Source organism: Brassica napus, chromosome C2 (genome assembly GCF_020379485.1).
Source record: "Brassica napus cultivar Da-Ae chromosome C2, Da-Ae, whole genome shotgun sequence".
Classification (NCBI taxonomy): domain Eukaryota; kingdom Viridiplantae; phylum Streptophyta; class Magnoliopsida; order Brassicales; family Brassicaceae; genus Brassica; species Brassica napus.
Genome location: NC_063445.1, coordinates 10959138 through 10979036, shown reverse-complemented (window position 1 = coordinate 10979036; position 19899 = coordinate 10959138). Strand labels below are relative to the sequence as shown.

Below are 19899 nucleotides of genomic sequence, written 5' to 3'. Positions count from 1 at the left end.
TTGCTAAAGGTCAAGAAGCAACCCGAAAAGACGTGGAGCGGGCTTTTGGAGTATTGCAAGCTCAATTTGCGATTGTGAGAAACCCAGTAAAAACATTGGAAAAGGAAAAGATAGGGAAGATTATGAGAGCATGTATCATACTCCACAATATGATAGTCGAAGATGAACGGGATGGATACTCTCGTATTGATATATCTGAATTTGAAGAAGGAGACGTCCCCAGATGTTCAGAGGTGGAAACCGAGAGGCCAACAAATCTGAATAATATATTTCCCAGTCGGAATGATCTTCGTGATAGGCAAATGCATGAACAATTGAAAAATGATTTAATTCAAAATATTTGGAATAAATTTGGTGATGAAGATTAGGAATTATTCTATCTTTATGTAAAATTATTGTTTTTTATGTTTAATTGTTGTATTTTATGTTTAATTATTGTATTTTATTTTTATTTATTGTATTTTATGTTAAGTTATTGTATTTAATAATCTAATATATAAAAATTATATTTCACTAAACCAAAAAAAAAAAAAACATTCTCTAAGGATTCTAACTTCGGGATCACCATTATACACACATTTTTCACAAGAATCCTTAATTATTCAAAAAAAATATATATACAAAGATATAATACTAATCTAAACCTAAGGACTCCACAATGGGTATCACCATTGTGGATGTTCTTAGCTCCGGCTGTTAAACTTTCATTTAAAAATGTTATCCCTATTATATTCCAAATAACATCGGTAGATTAGTGATTTGACCAGATTACAATATTTTATTATAATGTGTATGTGTCATTTATAATAAGATTTCCTGTACATATTGGTAACCATTTTAAATAAACCGCACTCAGAACCCTAAGCTAGATGTATAGAGTTATTGATTCGCTGTTTTGTTAAAAGAAGAATTATAGAGATCTGTACAGAACTACATGATTTAGCAAATATTGGGTTTAAGGCATAGAAACCATCATTAAGACCTAACTAGAATTACCTAAAATGTCATGAAAAGAGTATCCTAAGTTTGGCTATTACATGATGATTTGCTTATTTACATAGACAAATATGCATATATACATATAACATATACGACAATAAATGGTTTAAGACATGAAGCTAGCCCTAATTCTGTGAGTTGAACAGTATGGAGAAGATACTTGAACGCTATGAGAGGTACTCTTACGCAGAGAGACAGCTTATTGCACCTGAGTCCGACGTCAATGTAAATCAATATAACTCCATTACCTTACATACATTATGTAACTACGTATTTCAATATTTGCTGAAGTATATCTCTATTGTTAAACTTTTGACATACAGACGAACTGGTCGATGGATTATAACAGGCTTAAGGCTAAGATTGACCTTTTGGAGAGAAACCAGAGGTACACACTTACATTGATCATGCATATATATATATATGGACAAATGAAATAGGAAACCGGGTAGCATTAATGTTAAAATGCACATGGATACATTTACTTAACGAGAACATGATGCCTGGACGCTATTGAAATGCAGACACTATCTTGGGGAAGACTTGCAAGCAATGAGCTCTAAGGAGCTCCAGAATCTGGAGCAGCAGCTTGACACAGCTCTTAAGCACATCCGCTCTAGAAAGGTATGAATCCTCCTATTTCTTTAACATATATTAAACATATATATACGATCTTATTATTTACTTATTCAAATACATATGTATGTAAATTTGTATGCATGTCGTACTGCATGGTTGGATATTAAAAATATATAGTCGATTCAAATGTATGAAGTTTAAAAGAATTTGTGTATAATTAAGATCATGTGATGTGTCTTTGCAGAACCAACTTATGTACGACTCCATCAATGAGCTCCAAAGAAAGGTACGTAAGAACCCTATTAAACGTATGTCTACATGAAGTAACATCGTGTAAGAAGTGGAGATATATGAGAGCTGTGGAGATGTTAACTTGATGATCACGGAAGTGTTTGAATCCTAAAGGTTAATGGTGACTCAAGACTTACCGCGGTAGAAGTAAATCAAGACTAAAGTAAGTCTGCTTTATTGGACCACTTGAAAGGTTGTTTTGCTTTTGGGAAAACGATGAAGAGGAGACAGCTATTCAGCGTACAAGGCTTTGTCCGTTTATGGTCAGTAAAGCAAGAGTCCTTGCAATGAGGATAAGATTGCGGAGCAGCTCCAACGGCTTGATACACGTCACCATGGAGGCGCTGCAGCACGAGTAACCTAATGTCTCTTCATATATAAAGACATTGAGGTAACGAGAGAGAGTAAGATTAGAGAAGAGTGATAAGAGAAAAGATTGTCTTTAGCATAAACTGTTACAATCGTTTTCTCTAGATACAGGGAGGGTTACAGAGCGAGTCTAAGTACTAGTGAAGGGTATTAGGCGGGTCACTTGTATCTCCTTGTTGTAATCACTGATTCTAGTGGATTCCGAGCATAGTCTCGGCCAGACGTAGCTGCCCTAGTTAACGGGAGTGAACTGGTTAAAGTTGTGTGTGTGCTCCTGTCTTTTCTTTACTACAATCGCTCAAACTTTCTCTTCTTCCTCTGTTCTGGTTCTGTTCTCTCAAACCTCAAACCATCAGTTTCTAGTCTTGTGTTTGTTGTGTCTTGCTCTACAAGGGAAGTCGACACTCTTGTGTGTGCTTAAAGACTTAACAGATTGGTATCAGAGCCAGGTTCGTTGCTTGTGTGGTTCTATTCATCATTGAATCATGACGTCGGCAAGAATAGAGGTGGAGAAGTTTGATGGCCGTGGAGACTACACCATGTGGAAGGAGAAGCTAATGGCTCACCTAGACATTCTTGGTCTGAGTGCAGCTCTGAAGGAAGAAGAAGAGACACAACCGGCTGTCTCCGTTCCTAAGGCGACTGAAGAAGATAGTAAAGAGGTTAAAGAGAAGCGAGAAGCTTTGGAGGAGAAACAACGGAAGGCAAGAAGTACTATTGTCTTGAGTGTCTCAGATATGGTGTTAAGGAAGATCAAGAAAGAGAAGACTGCAGCTTCTATGTTGAATGCTTTGGACAAGCTGTACATGTCTAAAGCGCTTCCCAACCGGATTTATCTGAGCAGAAGCTATACAGCTTCAAGATGTCTGAGAATCTGTCTATTGAAGGAAACATCGATGAGTTTCTTCACATCATAGCAGATCTTGAGAACACAAATGTTCTTGTGTCTGATGAAGATCAGGCTATCCTGTTACTGATGTCACTACCGAAGCCGTTTGATCAGTTAAGAGATACTCTGAAGTATGGTTCAGGAAGGTCAACTCTGAGCCTAGACGAAGTCACTGCCGCTATCTACTCAAAAGAACTTGAGTTTGGGTTGCATAAGAAGAGTATCAAAGGTCAAGTAGAAGGTCTCTATGTCAAGGACAAGAACGAGTCAAGAGGTAGAGGGGATCATCGAGAGAAAGGTAACAAGGGTAATCGCTCAAGATCTAAATCCAAGTCTAAGCGAGGATGTTGGATCTGTGGGGAAGACGGTCACTTCAAGAACTCATGTCCTAACAAAGGAAAAGGACCTATGAAGAACCGTGATCAGTCTAGCAACAAGTCAGAGCCATCAGGAGGTAGTGGGAACCTTGTAGAAGCCTCAGGACTTTCAGTAACAGAGGCTCTCTCATCAACAGACACACGTCTTGAAGAAGAGTGGATCATGGACACTGGTTGCAGCTACCATATGACCCACAGAAGAGATTGGTTTGAAAGCCTATATGAAGAAGCTGGCGGCACAGTCAGAATGGGAAACAAAACCATGTCAAAGGTCAGAGGTGTTGGTACTGTTAGAGTTCAAAATGAAGATGGTCTGAATGTGGTCCTCTCAAACGTAAGATTCATTCCAGAGATGGATAGGAACTTGTTATCACTTGGAACGTTTGAGAAAGCTGGATACAAGTTTGAGTCTGAAAGTGGGAGATTGTTCATCAAAGCTGGAGATCGAGTACTACTCAGTGGAGACAGATTTGATACTCTCTACTTACTTAAGTGGAAACCTGCCATCAGGGAGTCTCTAGCTGCTCAGGGAAGATCAGATGATACTGCTATGTGGCATAGGAGATTATGTCACATGAGCCAGAAGAACATGAACCTACTAGACAAAAAGAAGATCTCAGTCCTAGACCCTTGTGAAGACTGCATCTATGGAAGAGCTAAACGCGTAGGCTTTACTCTGGCGTAACATGACACAAAGGAGAAGCTTGAGTATGTTCACTCAGACCTATGGGGAGCTCCTTCTGTGCCAATGTCTTTAAGCAGATGTCAGTACTTCATTTCTTTCATCGGCGACTACACACGCAAAGTATGGGTTTACTTTCTCAAATCCAAAGATGAGGCGTTTGATAAGTTTGTTGAATGGATCAATTTGGTGGTGAACCAAAGTGAGAAGAAGGTAAAGACTCTGAGAACAGATAACGGTTTGGAGTTTTGTAACCGAGCATTTGATGAGTTCTGTGAGAGAAGAGGCATCCAGAGACATCGCACGTGTGCCTACACTCCGCAACAGAACGGTGTTGCAGAGCGCATGAACCGGACCATCATCGAGAAGGTCAGAAGCATGCTCAGTGCACTACAAGAAAAAAAGGTTTTGATAGCAGTAGAGTATAGCGTTTTTACCTTTCTGCTATGGTTGACATACCTCTTAACTTTAGATAGCGTTTGTATATTTTGAAACGCTACGATAGAGTGGTATATTTAAAAACGCTATGATAGCATATTTTTAATAGCACATAATTAAAAACGCTATGTTTACCTTTTTAAATCCCTAAATCCTAAACGAGTTTTTAAACCCTATATTCTATATACAAATCTTAAATTCTAATACACTAATAGTCTTTATAATGTTTTATAACTTAAACTCCAAATCTTAAATATAAAATTATAAACTTAAACATTTTCAAATTAAAACCAAACCCTATATACACTAAATCCAAACTCTATATTATACATAATCTTTAAATCTAAAATCGTAAACTTCATATCTAATAGTTTAAAATATACAATCCTAAAAATATACACGTTAAAACCAATATACATTTATTATATTCACAGAATTTCAGCTCAAACCTTAAACTCTTAAACCCTAAACAAACCCAATACACTTAAAACCTTAAAACCTTAAAATTCAAATTCTATTTGTTTTAACATAAACACAAAACTAACAAATCAGTTTTTTTCTTTAATTATATAACCACAAAATTCAAATCCGCAAGTTTATATTTGAAATGTTAAATATGTTATCTATTTTTTTAAGTTCAAACAGTTTATAAAACAACTATAGATAAAATAAAGGTTGTGTTGTTTTTCTTGGGCCATTGATTAGTTATGATCTAAAGGCCAAAACTCATTATCTTGGTGCTCCTTTCTTATTGGTTGATTCTTTGAAATCTCGGATCACTATTTTTGGCCATTGGATTACATAAATCAATGGCTAAGAATCAATGTATTCTTTCTCATCTATCTTACTCTGTACGCATTTCTCTCTATCTCACTTCATCTAAAACAAAATACATCTTTCTTTTCTCTCTTTGCGTTCATCCATGGCGTAAGGTCCACCATCTCTCCCATTCGCCACCGTCTTCTCTCACCACCACCAGTCACCTGCAAATCACGTGACTTCACCGAACCGGGGCGTCCAAGACCAGCCAAGCTCTGTCAAGAGAATCCTCAGAGATTTCGCCACCACCGGATAGTCCCGCGGGCTCAAATAACCGGAAATCGAAAGGACGTCGGTTCCCGAAACCCTAACATCTGTATCTCGCTTTGCAGAGTCGCCGCTCAAAGTCCGAGGAAGAACACGCCTTCCACAGCTCCGGTCCTTAAGAAGAATCAACGCCGTCGGAGACAAAGCCTAGAACCCCCCATCGTCCTCGAACGGAGGCAACCACTATCGACCGACGAGACACCAAGACGCTGGATCTTTCGTAGGGAACCATCGCTCAAGGCCCACCCGACGCATGGAGACTGTTAGTTTTCACCGAATCTTGTCTGCTCCGTCAGGTTGACCGGATTCCGAGAAGCAGGGGGGGGGGCATCTACGCAGTGGTGGTCATTGGGTTTTCGGCTACGAGGTAATGGAGAAGAGATAAGAGGTGGTGGTCATGGGGCTGGTGGCGAGGAGGCGACGGAGAAGCTGGTGAGGAGGCAGGCCCAAGAAGATTAGGTCTTGTATTAGGTCTAATTAAGATTAGGTTTAATTTTTACAAAATTTTGTTTAGTGTAAACCGATTATTATTTTATATCGAATGTAATTTTTATTGTTTAATAAAAAAATTTTTTATTTTTTATTTGAGATAATTAACGGAAAATAAATAAATTTAAAATTAATGATTTTAAAATAAATTAATTTTATTTTGAACAATAAGAAAAAGAAAACGCTATTTAAGAATTTTTAATTGCACATAAAAAAACGTTATAGTTTATCACAATAACATAGCAATGCCAAAAAGCGCTATCTAAAGTGACTGACCTATTATGACGGGCGATGATACAGCGCTTGTAAAACCGCTATAAAATTTTTAGATAGCGTTTTTAGGCCGCTAACAAAAGCCATTTTTCTTGTAGTGGTGACTCAGGACTTCCTAAGAGGTTTTGGGCAGAGGCTACACATACAGCAGTTATACTCATTAACAAGACACCGTCCTCAGCTATCAACTTCGAGATTCCAGACAAGAAATGGTCAGGGAAAGCTCCAGTCTACAGTTACTTAAGAAGATTTGGGTGTGTTTCGTTTGTTCACTTCGATGATGGCAAGCTAAAACCTAGAGCCAAGAAAGGGGTTCTACTTGGTTATCCCAGTGGAGTTAAAGGCTACAAAGTATGGCTCACTGAAGAAAGGAAGTGTGTGGTGAGTAGGAATGTGATCTTTCAAGAGAATGCAGTGTACAAAGACTTGTTACAGAGAAAGGAACACATTCAAGAAGAAGAAGATGAGCTCTCATACTCATATCTCGACCTAGATCTTGAAGCAGAACGTGATACTAGCTCAGGTGGAGATCGTGGGATGGCTCAAAGACCTACTGCTCCTAACAGTCCAGTTACACTCACACCACGCACCATTGACTTCAATGATGAATCAGAGATGTATGAAGAGGACTCACCCTTGAGTTATCATCTCGTAAGAGATAGAGGCAGAAGGGAGGTTAGAGCTCCGAGGAGGTTTGATGATGAAGACTACTTCTCAGAAGCGCTCTATACTACAGAAGGGGGAGACTCAGCTGAACCGTCTGATTACACAGAAGCCAGAGTTGATACTAACTGGAACCAGTGGAAGCAAGCCATGGATGAGGAGATGGAATCACAAATCAAGAACAACACTTGGACTACAGTTTCAGTTCCTGAGAATCAGAGGATCATTGGGAGCCGATGGGTTTATAAGTACAAGATGGGAATACCTGGAGTAGAAGAAGATCGCTTCAAGGCTAGACTTGTTGCAAATGGATATGCGCAGAGGGAAGGAGTTGATTATCATGAGATCTTTGCTCCAGTTGTTAAGCATGTATCCATAAGGATTCTGCTTACAATGGTTGCTCAAGAAGACCTGGAACTAGAGCAACTTGACGTCAAGACCGCTTTCCTCCATGGAGAGCTTACTAAGAAGATCTACATGAAGCCACCAGAGGGCTATGAGTCTATGTTTAAGAAGGGAGAAGTGTGTCTTCTGAACAAGTCTCTCTACGGCCTTAAGCAAGCCCCAAGACAGTGGAATGAGAAGTTTGATACTTACATGGGGAAGATTGGCTTCAAGAGAAGTGAGTATGACAACTGTGCCTACACCAAGACTCTCCAAGATGGATCAATGATCTATCTACTCATCTATGTAGATGATATGCTTGTTGCGGCAAGGAACAAGGAGGCTATAGCGCAGTTGAAGCATGAGCTCAGTTTGCGTTTTGAGATGAAAGATCTTGGAGCAGCCAAGAGAATCTTAGGAATGGAAATCAACAGAGACAGAGCTTCAGGGGCTCTGTGGCTGTCTCAAGAAGGATACCTGAACAGAGTGTTAGAAACCTACAACATGTCTGAAGCGAAGGACGTGGTAACACCTTTGGGAGCCCACTTCAAACTAAATGCTGCAACTGAAGAAAAGCTGATTGAAGATGAAGAGTTTATGAAGTCAGTACCCTACTCCAACACCGTAGGAAGCATCATGTATGCCATGATCAACAAACGTCCTGACTTAGCCTATCCAGTAGGCATCGTCAGTCGTTTCATGAGCAAACCGATCAGAGAGCACTGGCTGGGAGTCAAGTGGTTACTGAGGTACATCAAAGGCTCAGTTCAGACTCGGCTGTGTTACAAGAAAAGCGCAGACTTCAAGCTTGTAGGATACTGCGACTCAGATTTTGCTGCTGATCCAGATAGGAGGAGATCTATCACTGGTCTTGTCTTCACATTGGGAGGCAACACCATCAGCTGGAAATCTGGTCTGCAACGGGTTGTGGCTCTCTCCACAACAGAAGCCGAATACATGGCTTTGACTGAAGCGGTGAAAGAAGCCATTTGGTTGAAGGGTCTGCTGAAGGAGTTTGGTTATGATCAGAAGAGTGTGGAGATCTATTGTGATTCACAAAGTGCCATCTCCCTCTCGAAGAACAACGTGCATCATGAGCGAACCAAGCACATTGATGTGAAGTGTCATTTCATCAGAGATGTCATAGCAGAAGGAACGGTGGAAGTGTTGAAGATCTCTACTGAGAAGAATCCAGCAGACATCTTCACCAAGACCTTGGCTGTAAGCAAGTTTCAAGCGGCGCTTAACATGCTACAAGCCAAGGCTGAGTAATAAAACTCAGGAAATCCGAGACTGGAATCCAAGAAAACTAGAATCGATTGTTACTACTCTCTCTCTTACTCGTGCAGGATCATCACAAGAACATTGCAGCTTCTTCATCAGATTAACAGGTGGAGATTTGTGGAGATGTTAACTTGATGATCACAGAAGTGTTTGAATCCTAAAGGTTAATGGTGACTCAAGACTTACCGCGATAGAAGTAAATCAAGACTAAAGTAAGTCTGCTTTATTGGACCACTTGAATGGTTGTTTTGCTTTTGGGAAAACGATGAAGAGGAGACAGCTATTCAGCGTACAAGGCTTTGTCCGTTTATGGTCAGTAAAGCAAGAGTCCATGCAATGAGGATAAGATTGCGGAGCAGCTCCAACGGCTTGATACACGTCACCATGGAGGCGCTGCAGCACGAGTAACCTAATGTCTCTTCATATATAAAGACATTTAGGTAACGAGAGAGAGTAAGATTAGAGAAGAGTGATAAGAGAAAAGATTGTCTTCAGCATAAACTGTTACAATCGTTTTCTCTAGATACAGGGAGGGTTACAGAGTGAGTCTAAGTACTAGTGAAGGGTATTAGGCGGGTCACTGTTGGGGTCAAAATCGGTCACGATGGAATCAATGTCTGAAAGTCCGTAAAAATCGGTCTGAACGTTTTTACGAAAAGTAATCTTCGTAAAGAAATCATTACGAAGAATCTTGCGGTAAAATCGTGTTCAAATCTCGATTGAATCAAATACCGGCTGTCCCAAGGCAACGGACACGGACGAGCTCGAGTATGGCAATCGGACCACGGACAAGCCAAGCACGATTGCTACGCAGCGACCAAGCATGCACACTGCTCGGTCGCTATGTAGCGACCGAGCGTACCTCCCGCTCGGTTGCTATGTAGCGACCGAGTTCGAGCCAAGCTCGGTCGCTACGTAGCGACCGAGCGTCCGTCCCGCTCGGTCGCTACGTAGCGACTGAGCTCGAGCCAAGCTCGGTCGCTACGTAGCGACCGAGCTTAAGCCAAAGCTCGGTCGCTACGTATCAACCGAGCGTCCGTTCCGCTAGGTCTCTACGTAGCGACCGAGCGTCCGTCCCACTCGGTCGCTACGTAGCGACCGAGCTCGAGCCAAAGCTCGGTCGCTACATAGCGACCGAGCTCTTGCGAAACGTCGATACGACACCAGTTCATGCATTTTCGTCTATCCTTCGATGCTATCTCCCGAAGACCGTAGCGAACTCAGTTCATGTTTTCTGCCATTCTAAATCATCGATCAAACTTTGCGGTAAAAACCGCAGAAAGTCCGTTCTTTATCGAAAGAAATCACAATAAACGTTTCGAGTCGGAATACGGCCCAAAGGGACCTAAGACATGACTCGAGGCCCATCTTATGATTTCTTAACCAAAAGCCCGTAAACCGTAGGACGGTTTATGCTTGGTTCGCAAGGGAAGATAAATGTCAAGTTTCCGCGGATAAATACAGAATTTTGAAGATAATTACGAATATTGGAAAAAATGGAATATCTCCATTTTATGCTATGACGGCTTAAGGGCAGAAGAATAAAAGCGTAAACCGACCTTGGAGCGAGTATATAAGGAGTCCTAGGCGAGAGGCATGGAAGGAGGAACTTTTTAGACTCGAAATTCTCTGCACTTAGAAACTTTAGGCTTTATTCTCGACAAGTTCGGTTTCTATGACTGGCACTCAATTACTAGACGAACTCGCCCAGACAGTTCGATCTCTTGTCCAGCTCTATCAATTGAACTACGTTCGGCTTGATCCTCGAAAGGGGTACGTAAGCAGATTTTAACAAGGTTCAGTCCGAAATCAATCAAAAACCTTTTTGTATCTATTTTGTCTTTTGTTATCGAGCTGTGACTCAACTAGGTTTGAGCTATTGGGCCGCTAGAACTAAGTAACCGGTTGACAGCCTTTGCGGCCAAAGCTTTTATGATATCTTGTAATGATCGCAACGCTCTTACGCGGACTCGAAATAAGATCCACTGTTTTCTCTAAACTCGTTTGTTATCTTTTCATGATTTCCGCATATATTTGGTCACTTGTCGTTGGCTCTCACAGAGATCCGGGACCTCTGGAAAATTAGGGTTTTCCTAGTTTCCCAATTTAAACGGAAATCGACAGTGCAAATTTCTGTTCCCGCAGTTTGGTGCTAGAAGGAGGGGGGGTTACGGATTACTCTTACTAATGGCCACAAAACGCTTGATCGAAACAATGTCTGGATATATGAAAGACAAATTCGCAGCACTGACTGCTCCTATGGCCAACACTTACGCAAACGCCGTACTGTTAAAAAAAATCGAAAACCTTGCTGCGACATTTCGCCACTGGAAGTGCAATAAAACGTGCTCGCGATTTCTCTTTCTGAACATAAAGGGAAACGATAAATCTTATCAAACCCAGTAAGTTTGGCTTATTACCGAACAAAAGAAATTTTGAAGCGTAAGGGTTTTACCAAGACACGTTTTTCGAAAATATTTCGGAAGGGTAAAACTTGTTCTCCCAAAAACTGCTGAAAAACCCCTAGGTTAATCGCGGAAAAAGGAAACACAACAAATCGATTACACAGCTCGGTCGCTACGTAGCGACCGAGCACGCACACCGCTCTGTCGCTACGTAGCGACCAAGCACGCACACCGCTCGGTCGTTACGTAGCGACCGAGCACGAACACCGTCGGTCGCAACGTAGCGACCGAGCACGCACAATGCTAGATCGCTACGTAGCGACCGAGCACGCACACGCTGCTCGGTCGCTACGTAGCGACCAAGCGCGCACACGCTGCTCGGTCGCTACGTAGCGACCGAGCACGAACACCGCTCGGTCTTTAAGTAGCGACCGAGCATGTACACCGTTCGGTTGCTACGTAGCGACCGAGCACGCACACCGCTCGGTCGCTACGTAGCGACCGAGCACGAACACTGCTCGGTCATTACGTAGCGACCGAGCACGCACACGCTGCTCGGTCGCTACGTAGCGACCGAGCACACACACGCTGCTCGGTCGCTACGCACGCACACGCTGCTCGGTTGCTACGTAGCGACCAAGCATGCACAGGCTGCTCGGTCGCTACGTAGCGACCGAGCACGCACACCGCTCGGTCGCTACGCACGCACACTACTCGGTCGCTACGTAGCGACCGAGCACGCAAACTGCTCGGTCTCTACGTAGCAATCGAGCTCAAGCCTACTCTTCACTCGGTACGTTGCGACCTGTAAGGTGTAAGAAAGGTCCTCCTTTGGGTTCTCTTTTGAATCCTCATCGAAACGCTTTTCGAAAACAAGTAGGACTCTTCTTGGCTCGCTTCCACTCGCTACGTAGCGACCTGTCTGACCTTCACTCGCTATGTAGAGACTGGTAAGGCCTCAGAAAGGTCCTCCTTTGGGTCCTGTTTTGAATCCTCATCGAAACACTTTTCGTTTCGTCTCAATCGGAGTTTCCGTTGAGATTTTACGATGAAAACAAGTAGGACTCTTCTTGACTCGCTTCCACTCGCTACGTAGCAACCTGTCTGACCTTCACTCGCTACGTAGCGACCGGTAAGGCCTCAGAAAGGTCCTTCTTTGGTTTCTTTTTTGAATCCTCGTCGAAATGCTTTTCGTTTCGTCTCAATCAGAGTTTCCGTTGAGATTTTACGACGAAAACAAGTAGGACTCTTCTTGGCTCGCTTCCACTCGCTACGTAGCGACCTGTCTGACCTTCACTCACTATGTAGCGACCGGTAAGGCCTCAGAAAGGTCCTCCTTTGGGTTCTGTTTTGAATCCTCATCGAAACGCTTTTCATTTCGTCTCAATCGGAGTTTCCGTTGAGATTTTACGACGAAAACAAGTAGGACTCTTCTTGGCTCGCTTCCACTCGCTACATAGCGACCTGTCAGACTTTCACTCGCTACATAGCGACCTGTCAGGACTCAGAAAGATCCTCCTTTGGGTTCTCTTTTGAATCCTCATCCAAACGCTTTTTGTATCGTCTCAATCGGAGTTTCCGTTGAGATTTTACGACGAAAACAAGTAGGACTCTTCTTGGCTCGCTTCCACTCGCTACGTAGCGACCTGTCTGACCTTTACTCGCTATGTAGCGACCGGAAAGGCCGCAGAAAGATCCTCCTTTGGTTTCTGTTTTGAATCCTCGTCGAAATGCTTTTCGTTTCGTCTCAATCGGAGTTTCCGTTGAGATTTTACGACGAAAACAAGTTGGACTCGTCTTGGCTCCCTTCCACTCGCTATAGCGACCGAGATGACATCCTCACTCGCTATAGCAACCTGTCAGGCCTCAAAGGGATCCTCCTTTGCGTTCTCCTTTGAATCCTCATCGAAACGCTTTTTGTTTCGTCTCAATCGGAGTTTCCGTTGAGATTTTACGACGAAAACAAGTAAAACTCATCATAAACTCCTTGGCTTGTTCCTGCTCGCCCTACCTCCATCTTTGCGTTCACTTTCGAATCTCGATCGAAACGTCTCTTGTTTCGCCTCGAGTGAAGTTACCATTGAGGCTTTATGAGATAAAAAAAAACCCGCAAAGACTTGTTTTATCGCATGGATTCAGATTAATCGTATAAAACGACAACATTTAACTTAACACCTTAGCTGCCTTAACTATACGATTACGTTGAACTTTTTTACAAAAATTGACGTCGTATCTAAGGAGAAGATAACAGTCAAGTTTGAAAGATAAATGTCAAGGTTCAAAGGATAAACACCAATATCGGAAATGGCGAACATACACGAGAAGAGGAAAGGGAAATGAGCAAGCAAAACTGAGAGGAGACAAAACTGCATCTTCGAGAAAACTAAGGTATTTCCAACTTGAAATTTTTGAAATCAGACTTGGAATTTTTGTAGGAAATTACTTTGAGGCTGCCATAGACCTTTAGGGAATGTAAAACCTAGGCGGATAGTCTAGCGAACTAAGACTTAAGCGATTTTTCCTGTCTCGATATAATGTTCCATAATTGTTCATCCAGATCTTGCAAACCGATCTAAACTCTCCGAAAATCGAGAAACGATCGCCACACATATCAAGCTCGCTTCCTAAAGAGAGAAAAAACTAGAGACAGGAACGTCGTCTTAAAACCGATTCGTTTCTGGCAATTTTCTCGGAACCGGCATATTCCAAGTCGTCAACGTGGAAACAACCAAATCACAGTCCAAGCGTCGTCTATAAATCGTCCCGAATTATCGATCATCCCAAACCTCAGAAGAAGAAACGTACACAACCCTTCAGAGAATCGGTTCAACTGTTTTCTTTCGTAAAAAAAAGGGGGAGTAGGTACGTATACTATACTCGTATACTCCCAAACTTCAAAAAACTTCTGCAAATCGTCAAGAATAGGCAAACGACAATCTAATATTCGTCTAAACGCTAGCAACATATCCAGACGATCATGAACATAAATCTCAAAGACTATACATCATTTCTTGTTGCAATCATGCGTACAGAAAACCTATACCAATATCAGACTGAAACTTGACGATTAGCCTAAGTATTGAAGCCCTTTCCGGCTTTAGAAAGCCAGCTTCGTTTAAAAATTTCTAGGAGAAAATCACTAAAGCATTTCTTTCAGTTTCCGTTGAACCGAGCAAGTCACGGAAAAGCATCGAAAACATTTGCGACGAAAAAAACTCGAGAATAGATGTAGCATCGTGCACATTAAAAGGAGCACTTTCCTCCCGATGGTTAGGTAGATCCACCTCTGGTTGACCAATTCGTTCAAGAAATGAATGTGTCATGAGAATCCTCTCAAAAAACCTATGAAAAACGTTATGCGACTAGATCGTATTGAAATAAACTTCGGGAACACTCCATGAGTAACTCCAAGCAACTTTCGCCTAAGATCAAAATCACAGCAGAAAAGTTTCTCGTAAAACCCGCAGAAACAACGCTACTTTGACATATGTATACTTATCCAACTGATTTAACCTTTGTAAAACCGGTTATATGATATGATAAATTATCATATAGCCCACAGTCGGAAAACATATGATAAATTCTTCGTAACAAACTAAATTCCTAACAATCAAACGGTTAACGGAAAATCTAAACTTTTCGACAATCGACCAAATTCGATACATTCCACAATTCACTTTAAGCCCGCTATGTTTTACCCATAATACGCGGCATGTAAGGAAAAATTCATAAGAAAGCTTCTAGAGCTATACGAAACATCCTCAAAAATGCACGAAATAGATCTCGGAAGGCCAACCCTTCACAAAGCACTATGAAGGAAATCACTTCTTCCCATAGACAAATTCACGCGACACCTCAGTCCTAATTCCTCGATCGAAAATCAAATTATTATCATCCAAACAGGAACAACAATTTTTCCTGCGAACATCCGTAGTCAAACAAGAACGTTTCTCAAACGTAGGGCTAAGACTAAACCCTTGCAACATCGCGAAACATCTTCAATCCCACAAACATTTCAAGCACGAAATGCGGCATACGAACGAATAACAAATCTTCAGCATCGCGAGACGTCGCAAACGCCTGAAGATTCGTTCTTCGATGAAATTTCCTTCCTCGATAAAAACATTTTCTTGGAAGACCAGACAGTCATACGCACTAAAATCTTCTCAAAACATATCCTTCGCGAAGACTCGAAACGGTATTTTTTACCATTAAGTTTGTTGCTGATCACAACAAACTCTCAACGTCCTAAACAGACTTAGCCATCTCGTAGAGATGACTCTCGTACATCCGACACAAGGATAATAGCGCTATAAAAGAAACCCAAAATTTTTGGTCAGCACTTCCAGGAGGCTTAAAAATTGTCCTTGGAGAAATGCTCGGTTCCAACCATACAAGTCGTATAAGCCGAGAACCTATCGCGGACTTTAAATCGGTATGGAATCAGGATGAAACTGAAACGGGATATGTAAGTCGAATTAGTCATTGCACCCTCTAAAACCAGGAGTAAACCTAGGTCTTGCCCTAAACCCAGCGCACTGGTCTCTAACATCTCTAGGCATAGTATCAAACACCCTGATACGAGATCCCAAAATTTGTCTCTTTGCCAATATTCGAGAATCTTCAGAAATCTTGCAAGTTTTCACACTGCGGAAAACTCTCGAAACAGATTACGGATATAGCAGTTCACACAGAGTTAGATTACGAGATGACAACTCGTAGTCTTCCTTCTACACCCATACAAAATGCCATCGGCAGCAACACTCCTGATAACCGCTACGTAAAAACTAGACCGTAAAGGTCTCGCTGGAAAACTAGTCATAAGGACATTAACTCCAAGACGAACTACCAAAGGCTTGATCCCTTCAACAAGGGTACGTAGGCAGCCTTCATAAGGCGCAGCCCCAATCTTATCGCATTCTACATTTAGGAGACCACTTACCACGGACCTTTTCAACCATTAATTCCGCCTGACTCACCTAACTTGCCTAACTTGCCAAGCCACTCGCTAGAACCTCACGCTAGAAGCTCATGGTTCTAACGAGCTGGGGGGCTAACTGTTGGGGTCAAAATCGGTCACGAAGGAATCAATGTCTGAAAGTCCGTAAAAATCGGTCTGAACGTTTTTACGAAAAGTAATCTTCGTAAAGAAATCTTTACGAAGAATCTTGCGGTAAAATCGTGTTCAAATCTCGATTGAATCAAATACCGGCTGTACCAAGGCAACAGACATGGACGAGCTCGAGTATGGCAATCGGACCACGGACAAGCCAAGCACGATCGCTACGCAGCGACCAAGCATGCACACTGCTCGGTCGCTACGTAGCGACCGAGCGCACGTCCCGCTCGGTTGCTACGTAGCGACCGAGCTCGAGCCAAGCTCGGTCACTACGTAGCGACCGAGCTCGAGCCAAAGCTCGGTCGCTACATAGCGACCGAGCTCTTGCGAAACGTCGATACGACACCAGTTCATGCATTCTCGTCTATCCTTCGATGCTATCTCCCGAAGACCGTAGCGAACTCAGTTCATGTTTTCCGCCATTCTAAATCATCGATCAAACTTTGCGGTAAAAACCGCGGAAAGTTCGTTCTTTATCGAAAGAAGTCGCAATAAACGTTTCGAATCGGAATACGGCCAAAGAGACCTAAGACATGAGTCGAGGCCCATCTTACAATTTCTTAACCAAAAGCCCGTAAACCGTAGGACGGTTTATGCTTGGTTCGCAAGGAAAGATAAATGTCAAGTTTTCGCGGATAAATACAGAATTTTGAAGATAATTACGAAGATCGAAAAAAATAGAATATCTCCATTTTATGCTATGACGGCTTAAGGGCAGAAGAGTAAAAGCGTAAACCGACCTTGGAGCGAGTATATAGGGAGTTCTAGGCGAGAGGCATGGAAGGAGGAACTTTTTAGACTCGGAATTCTCTGCACTTAGAAACTTTAAGCTTTATTCTCGACAAGTTCGGTTTCTATGACTGGCACTCAATTACTAGACGAACTCGCCCAGGCAGTTCGATCTCTTGTCCAGCTCTATCAATTGAACTACGTTCGGCTTGATCCTCGAAAGGGGTACGTAGGCAGCCTTTAACAAGGTTCAGTCCGAAATCAATCAAAAACCTTTTTGTATCTATTTTGTCTTTTGTTATCGAGCTGCGACTCAACTAGGTTTGAGCTATTAGGCCGCTAGAACTAAGTAACTCGCTGACAGCCTTTGCGGCCAAAGCTTTTATAATATCTTGTAATGATCGCAACGCTCTTACGCGGATTCGAAATAAGATCCACTGTTTTCTCTAAACTCGTTTGTTATCTTTTCATGATTTCCGCATATATTTGGTCACTTGTCGTTAGCTCTCGCAGAGATCCGGGACCTCTGCGAAATTAGGGTTTTCCTAGTTTCCCAATTTAAACGGAAATCGACAGTGCGAATTTCGGTTCCCACAGTCACTTGTATCTCCTTGTTGTAATCACTGATTCTAGTGGATTCCAAGCATAGTCTCGGCCAGACGTAGCTGCCCTAGTTAACGGGAGTGAACTGGTTAAAGTTGTGTGTGCGCTCCTGTCTTTTCTTTACTACAATCACTCAAACTTTCTCTTCTTCCTCTGTTCTGGTTCTGTTCTCTCAAACCTCAAACCTCAAACCTCAAACCATCAGTTTCTAGTCTTGTGTTTGTTGTGTCTTGCTCTACAAGGGAAGTCGACACTCTTGTGTGTGCTTAAAGACTTAACAAGAGCTAACAATCTTGCCGTTTGTAAATGACAGGAGAAGGCCATACAGGAGCAAAACAGCATGCTTTCCAAAGAGGTGACACTTGTTTTTTATAATTATATTATGTGAAGATGTTTTCCATCGCATTACTGCTTGCTTCCACTGTTCTACTCCGCATTTCAAGCCAAGCTATAAGTCTATAACTATCTACGAGATTAGATCTTCACATCCCCGCTTAGGTTCTGGGCATCTTAATTAAAACGTAGATAGAAGATATTTGCATTTTTTATATAATCATCATCAGCCGGTACGTAGATTGTCTTTGTCCGTGTAGTTTTAGAGTTGTTTCTCGGATTGAAAATATTTGAACTTCAAAACGTCGTCTCATCTACCTCGACTAGATCTGTTCATCTGTATATTAAGTATGTGAATATAGACACTACTCCTAATTAAAAATATTGGGCTAAAATTTGGAAGCAAGTAAAAACAGTGTGTGAAGATATGTATTTAACACATGTACAATAGTTTATGAAAGGAATTAGTAGTAACCGTAGATCTAAATGCAATTACATTGGATGCCACATATCTAAGTATTTATGAAGTCGACGCTTTGAAAAACGATGTAGATTATAATATGGTATGGAATAAGTTGATAACAAATTGGTGTGTGAAATTGGAACTTGTCAGATCAAGGAAAGGGAAAAGATTCTTCGGGCACAACAAGAGCAATGGGACCAGCAAAACCATGGCCACAATATGCCTCCTCCTCCTCCCCCGCAGCAGCATCAAATCCAGCATCCATACATGCTCTCTCATCAGCCATCTCCTTTTCTCAATATGGGGTAATTAAATTTTACTAATTTGCTCTTACTTCCAAATTTTTATATAGTATACATACATATCTTGTATACAAGCTAGTAAATTGCTATAGTTCCAGTGAAACTAGGTGTATAGGTGATGGTTAGATGTCTAAATTGTGAACTATGACTACACTCCACTAAGATTATTCATACATTAACGTAGGTTAATGCAATGGTCGATGAACTAACAGATTTAGATTTTGGAATGGCTGTGGAAAGCCTACGAAACTGTTGGGATCATCAGTTCCATTTTCTTGTTGTTTTTGAAAATAAGTTAGGCAGCTTACTGAACACTCTTTGGTATTTCAATTTGGACTTTTACCAATTTGAGGACCGAACATATAATTTTCGGTGCACTTAATTAAGTAGTTAATAAGTTATATCCTGCATGTGTATATGAACGTGAATGCAGTGGCCTGTATCAAGAAGAAGATTCAATGGCAATGAGGAGTAACGACCTTGATCTGTCTCTTGAACCCGTTTACAACTGTAACCTTGGCTGCTTTGCCTCATGAAACAATTCCATATATATGGATTTCTATAATCAACAATGATGATACAATCAAATTTCTGTGTTCATTATGTGGCAAAACGTGTAATATATTTTTAAGGTCGGAGAGAACGAATGACGAAACTGGTTCAGTTGACCCCTTTTCAAACTTATTATCATTAATTTGCTTCTCGATATAGCTGTTCAGTTAAATAAAGATTTTGATTAGCTAAAACAAAAAAGTATTAACGTACCAGAATAAGAAAGAGAAATTAATTTCATTTTCAATATGACGTTGCATCTTAATAAATTGCTTAATCAGGGATATTTAAACAAGGGAAGTTGACTAGAATAACTCTAATTAGTTTAGAAATGACTAGAATAACTCTTAAAAAATTAAAATTACTAAACATATATTTGGTCAAAAATACCCCTGATTATAGTTATGATCAAAAAGTATATTACAAAAATGCCATTTAAAATTATTAAAAAAAATTCGACGGCAGATTTATTTAACGAAAAACAAATCTATTTGAAGACAAATCTGTTAAATTAAACTGTTGTAAAATTTATATTTGCTATGTATTTGATAGCCGACTTTTCTGTTACGGCAGATGTTTTTAGGCTAGCA

General features: G+C 41.3%; 1 protein-coding gene across 1 annotated transcript; it reads left to right on the top strand.

Annotated features, from left to right (window-relative positions):
• The first annotated feature begins 999 nt into the window (after window positions 1-999).
• LOC125581557 (floral homeotic protein APETALA 1-like) lies at window positions 1000-19465 on the top strand. The gene is made up of 7 exons (XM_048747203.1): window positions 1000-1224; window positions 1323-1387; window positions 1524-1623; window positions 1823-1864; window positions 17973-18014; window positions 18606-18760; window positions 19191-19465. Exons 1-7 carry the CDS (start codon window positions 1147-1149, stop codon window positions 19291-19293), a joined length of 585 nt encoding a protein of 194 aa, XP_048603160.1. The 5' UTR covers window positions 1000-1146; the 3' UTR covers window positions 19294-19465.
• Window positions 19466-19899: the final 434 nt, after the last annotated feature.